The sequence below is a fragment of the Propithecus coquereli genome, unplaced genomic scaffold, assembly GCF_000956105.1.
Source record: "Propithecus coquereli isolate 6110/MARCELLA unplaced genomic scaffold, Pcoq_1.0 Scaffold3, whole genome shotgun sequence".
NCBI lineage: Eukaryota > Metazoa > Chordata > Mammalia > Primates > Indriidae > Propithecus > Propithecus coquereli.
Genome location: NW_012148618.1, coordinates 15,341,860 through 15,348,353, shown reverse-complemented (window position 1 = coordinate 15,348,353; position 6,494 = coordinate 15,341,860). Strand labels below are relative to the sequence as shown.

Sequence of the window (6,494 nt, the reverse complement as noted above, 5' to 3'; positions counted from 1 at the left end):
AAAAAAAAAAAAAAGAAAAGAAAAACAAAAACTCAACAAGCTTATCAAGCTAAAAAGAGAAAAACTAAGATATTGCTACACTACTTATATTGGCTATAAGACTCCTGGTCCTTGAAGTACACTAAACAAGAACAACCTATTTGGCAGAAAATGTCTTAAGAAAAAGATTTGCTTTAAACCAAATAATAACTAGTTAAAAAAGAAAAGAAAAATCATAAAATCCTCTATTTGTATGTATATTTTGCTCATCCTCTGATTATATATATCATGACTAAAATCAGTTTATATAAAAGGGAGGTGAATACAGTATTCAGTATTACCACAACTATAATACCTACCTAGGTTAAACTAGAACTGACAATAACTACTAAAATAAATCCCCTTTTGACTCATTACTAAAGTAGCCCTGAACCACAAACTTCTATTTAACTCTGAAATTTTACGATTCCTGTGAGATAGCAACTATCATCTGCCAAGAAAACTATAACCACATTCTAACTGCCTATTAAGAGCACATAAACAACCGTAAACACCTTTTCATAATCCACATGGTAAATGATCTGTGGCTTTATTTAGTTAATCCTTGGATTGGCATCCTCTTGACAGACAACAAATTTTCTGACCTTTCCAAAAATTTTCAATAACTGTTATGTATGAAGGAATTGCTAATTAAATAACAAACCACCAACACAAAAAGGCACTTTGCAGTTTTCAAAGTGTGTTGACTTATATTAATTCAATCTTATGACGGGAAAATCCGAAACAAAGTAAAAACTATGGCCAACACACATAATCCCCAGTGAAATGTTAACAATATTTGTATTTTGCACTGTTACCTGTCCATTGGCACAGAAGAGGGAGAAATGCACATACTCAAATTCCTTAAGTAAAGCAATAACTAGAAGAGTGTCCTGGAATTCTGTATTAATATAAAATAGATCTACCAAACTGTAATTTTACAGACCACAGAAAATATATGACCAACAAGGAATGACTTTTCTTTATATATTAATTGGATTTTTGAAAAAAACACCAGGTGTTAACCTGGCAAGTTCCTCTTTGGGATCTATGATGTCAGTGCTCCTGCCTCCACCTGCTGGCAAACAGATTATGAAACTAACACAGATCATCCAGTAAGAAAAATTAGCATTTGGGGGTAATAAATTAAAGTCATTTTATGTAGTACCTAGTATGATGCTATTTTTGTTAATAAATCGTTAAAATATTGATGAAATGCATTAAGAGTTCTATAGAAAAACACATTTAATTTCACACACACACACAAATTACAAAAAATTTCTCAGTTCAGAATGTTACCTAATAGGCCAAAAATTATTAAAAAAATTTTTTTAAATTACCTGATAAATGACATCTTGGAAAAGGACTGGAAAAGTAAGTGCTGCATCTTCTAGCTCATTTAGACTACAGTGCACTAGTGTTTCATCCTTAAAAAACACATTGAATGAAGTAAGATATTAAAAGAAATTTCAAATGATAATGTATTCATGATCACCAAAAACACTTACTAAAACACCCATTCATATGTGAGGAATTATACATTCATAACACATTACTATATGTGTCCTAGCAATATGGGACAGAATTTTCTAAAGTCACTGGTTCTTGAGTATATTTCCTGGAACAGCAAGCAGCATCAGCATCATCTCAGAACTAGATAGAAATGCAAATGTAAATTCTCTAGCTCCACTTCTAATGACTCAGAAACTAGGGGGAGGGGCTATGTGGAGGAGGGAGTCACTGAAGGAGTAGTGGAGGGTGACCTCAGCAATCTATGTTTGTATAAGCTCCTTCAGGTGATGCTGATGCATGCTTAAGTTCAAGAATCATTGCTCTGAGTTCTGCAGTTGCCTACTTTCAGTTAAAACCACACGCATGCTAGATTTTTTTTTTTACAATTAGCAAATGCAAGTTTAGAATCTATTATTAAAATACATATATATATTTATTTGTATAATTCCTTTTTTTCTTTGAGACAAAGTCTCACTTGTTGCCCTTGGTAGAGTACAGTGGCATCATCATAGCTCACTTCAACCTCAAATTCCTGGGCTAAAGCGATCCTCCTTCCTCAGCCTCTCTCAGTAGCTGGGACTACAGGCATGCACCACAATGCCTAGCGAATTTTTCTATTTTTAGTAGAGACGAGGTGGTCTTGCTCTTTTTCAGGCTGGTCTCCTACTCCTGGGCTCAAGCGATCCTCCCACCTCAGCCTCCCAGAGTTCTAGAATTACAGGCGTGAGCTACGGCACCCAGCCTTGTATAACTCCTTATCCTCCAACTTTTTATAAAGCATCTTACTTTAGGAAAAGATTATTTTAGTATCTCACAAATAGATTTCATATACATCATTTGACTAAATAGCAGTCAATGAAAACTTGTCATCTTTAATTACCACATCCTGTTTTTCTCATTAAAAGGATAAGAAAGTAAGGAAAGTTCAGTCTAAGATAGGTACAAATATTTAGTGTATTTCTCAAATCCTGAATGCTTGAAACAGCCTTGGTTTCCATTAGTATTAAGTGACAGCATTTTTTAAAATAAAGCTGCTAATAATTTCCCCCCAAATTTTTAATAAATTGAAGATCAGTTAAAATTAAACAGAAATGTTCATACCTTGTGATTCCACATTTTACTAGCTGGAGTGTTTCTTTTAACCTAATGTTAAACTCTGCTGAGGCAAACAGCAAAAAATACTCTAGATATGCCTCACTTTCTTCTAATAGCAAATCAGACTAAACATTTCAAGGTGCTCTCTTTCCGACAACGGAATCATAACTAATCCTACTACTTTGTCTACAGCCTATTTAATTCTGATCATTTTTCATCTACTTCTATAAAATTATGTTCAGCCAATTCTTATCTTTCCTTCTCTATTTATCTTTACATTAGATTCAAAATAATATGGCCAAACTTGATATCATGACATCAACTCCTAACATCAAAATCTTTCTGAATTTTCTCCACTAACTTGCACATCAAATATGCACTACTTATAATCAGTTACAATTTTTTTCCCCTCTTTTTACTTACCTCTAGTTAGTATCTTAGGATTTCTGGATAGTTCTCCTACATCTCTTTGGCTAGGCAAAGGCTAAGATGCTGAACTCTCAAATCACAACTATATATGCTAATTAAAAATTTAAAACAGTAGGCTTTTTCTTTTCGGTTTTTTTTTTTTGGAGATAGAGTCTCGCTTTGTCGCCCAGCCTAGAATGTCGTGGCATCAACCTAGCTCACAGCAACCTCAAACTCCTGGTCTCAAGTGATCCTCCTGCCTCAGCCTCCCAAGTAGCTGGGACTACAGGCGCACACCACCACGCCTGGCTAAGAATAGGCTTTTTCATCAAGATAAATTTTCTCTAAGAACTAAACCACATCTCTAATCATAGGGTACCAATAAAAAATGCTAAATAATGAAATATTTTCCAATATGACATAAGATTCTCTTTTTGCTAATATCAAGAAATTGGAGGCAGGCCGGGCGTGGTGGCTCACGCCTGTAATCCTAACACTCTGGGAGGCTGAGGCCAGAGGATCGCTCAAGGTCAGGAGTTCAAGACCAGCCTTAGCAAGAGCAAGACCCCATCTCTACTAAAAAATAGAAAGAAATGATCTGGACAACTAAAAATATATATATAAAAAAATTAGCTGGGCATGGTGGCACATGCCTGTAGTCCCAGCTACTCAGGAGGCTGAGGCAGGAGAATCGCTTGAGCCCAGGAGTTGGAGGCTGCTGTGAGCTAGGCTGATGCCACGGCACTCTAGCCTGGGCAACAGAGCAAGACTCTTGTCTCAAAAAAAAAAAAGAAGAAACTGGAGGCAGATGGTAAATGTGTTAACTATATATTAAATTTGGTTAGCAAAAGATACGAGATATTTAGGTTTCAAAGCTCTTCTGGTACCCTAAAACACAAATTTTAAATCATATCAAGAAAGCATATTAAAGCCTTTATTAGTCAGCATTAAGAGATTATGCTTTGTAGATTATTAATTAAATGTTTAGGCTGATGCCACGGCACTCTAGCCTGGGCAACAGAGCAAGACTCTTGTCTCAAAAAAAAAAAAGAAGAAATTGGAGGCAGATGGTAAATGTGTTAACTATATATTAAATTTGGTTAGCAAAAGATACGAGATATTTAGGTTTCAAAGCTTTTCTGGTACCCTAAAATACAAATTTTAAATCATATCAAGAAAGCATATTAAAGCCTTTATTAGTCAGCATTAAGAGATTATGCTTTGTAGATTATTAATTAAATGTTTATTGTATTAGATTGTATGTCAAAGTAAGAATAACAAAGGGATTATGGTCTTGCATATGGTTCACTCACTGAGACCCAAATTATATTCGGTCCTTCAGAGACACATGATCCCAACAAAATAGGGGAAAATCTAAAATAGGCATGATTCAAATAAAATGAAATTAGAATTTTTTAAGAGATTAAAAAACAAATCACAAGGGTCTCAGGAGTATGAAGGAAAAAACTTTAAAAAGTCTAATTTATTCTTAAAGAGTACCTGATACTAACCAAACTAAGGACCCTAACATTAGACTATGCTTAAATAAAATCATTTCAGAACTCCTTGGATATATTTATAGTAAGTGTGATGGCTACTCATTCATTTGTATTCTTTTAGGTATTTTGGGCTATTATTTTTAAAAAGAATTTAACCTCTTTATTCTTTCTACCTGCAGATAATATACTTACCAGGTCTAAAACTAGGGAGAATTCTGGTGTGCTTCTTGTTTTCAGTGGAAGAGCAGGTTTCCTATTTAATTGTTCTTCTGTCAGTGGTGGAACATGTTTGATGAAATAATAGCTATAAATCAAATTTTAAGAAAATTTCAACATTCCTACTTTATAAATATAAAAGATATTACTAAATTCAGCCCATCTAATTAAATAAAGCACAATTAACCCAGTAAGCCAAATTTATAAAACATGTAAATAAAAGTGAAAATACACAAATTAGTATCACTGTAACTCAGTAAAGATTTTAATATCTACAGGTCACATGTTCTTGGTAATGTACCATTTAGCCACCCCTCCACACAGATAACATACTTTCATCATGCTCCAAAAAGGAAAGAAAGGGAAAAAAAACAAAAACCCCAACTCACGGGTCAAATACTTCCCAGTCTTCTTCATAGGTGGCCTCTGCGTGGGCTGATGAATAGCCACTATCTGGAGTTACTGGTGCTATTTAATAAAGAGAAAAACAAAATGTTACTATTACTTAATGATTCATGAAATACACATTTTACTGCTTCTACATAAGATCTTCCTGAAGCCCTGTGTATTTTAGGTTAAAGATAGAAATAATTTGTAAACAACATGAGAAAGAAATGTATTAACATAGATCTAACTTTCGATCAAAGGGGAAAATAATCACTACAGACAAAATGGCAAACTAGAGCATGGCTAGTAGAATTAAGATCCTTATCAGCTTAGAGAAAATTTACTACTTATTACTAGAAAAATATACTCCATAAAAATTCAATTTCTAACCGGATGGTGTTTACAGGTAATAACCATAAGAATTTCATGGTTCTCTTGTAGAGGTAATACTTCATAAAGTGACTTATACATAAAGGCAGTCAATAAATATATGCTGACAATAGACTCAAATGTAATTTTTAAATCTGAGGTCCATGAATAGTCTTTAAGAGGTCTGTGAACCCTGTGAAGAATTACAAAAAAGTATTGTATGTACATTTTTCCAGGAATCTCAAGGCTGTATATGATCTTAAAAAGAAATGCTGCTCTATGTGGAAATCATTGCTTTAAAAGAGCTATTATTTTACTTCTAATTTATAAGTAACTTAATTTCTATATTCCATACCACATAATTCACTCTCTGAGCAAAGATTATATCAATTGATGGAGCTTTAGAAATTATGCTGGGAATTTTCTAAGACAACCATTACAACTTAAATTGAAGGAGATGACAAAGGTAACTTACAAGCCAAAGAGATAATATCTAAGACACAAAAGTTTAAGGTAGAAACCAATAAAAACATTGCTGTAATCTGGCCGGGTCCATTGGCTCATGCCTATTATCCCAGCAATTTGAGAGGCCAGAGTGGGAGGATCGCTTGCGACCAGCCTGGGCAACACAGCAAGACCTCAGTCTCTATAAAAAATAGAAAAATTAGCCTGGTCCGGTGGTGTGTTCCTGTAGTCCCAGCTACTTGGGAGGCTGAGGTGAGAGGATTGCTTGAGCCCAGGAGTTCAAGGCTGCAGTGAGCTATGATCACATCACTGCACTCCAGCTTGGGCAAGACAGTGAGACCCTGTTTCTTTAAAAAAAGTAGAAAAGTGATATGGAAAGTTTAGAACTGAGAAATACCATCATCTGAAATTAAAAAAAAGAATTATTGGATAACCTTTTTTGCAATTATCACACATTAACACCTTCTGAAAAAGTCATCATGATATGTATGTTCAATGAATGACATCAGATGTAAAGCAGAATTT

General features: G+C 34.3%; 1 protein-coding gene across 2 annotated transcripts in view; it reads right to left on the bottom strand.

Moving 5' to 3' along the window:
• CTDSPL2 (CTD (carboxy-terminal domain, RNA polymerase II, polypeptide A) small phosphatase like 2) overlaps positions 1–6,494 on the bottom strand; it is a 79,254-nt gene that overhangs the window by 17,152 nt on the left and 55,608 nt on the right. For both annotated transcript variants that reach the window (XM_012649437.1, XM_012649438.1), the window contains exons 6-8: positions 5,138–5,216; positions 4,725–4,836; positions 1,359–1,445 (exon numbers count right to left, since the gene is read on the bottom strand). In XM_012649437.1, coding sequence (XP_012504891.1) covers positions 1,359–1,445; positions 4,725–4,836; positions 5,138–5,216 — 278 coding nt within the window. The remainder of the gene's footprint in view (positions 1–1,358; positions 1,446–4,724; positions 4,837–5,137; positions 5,217–6,494) is intronic.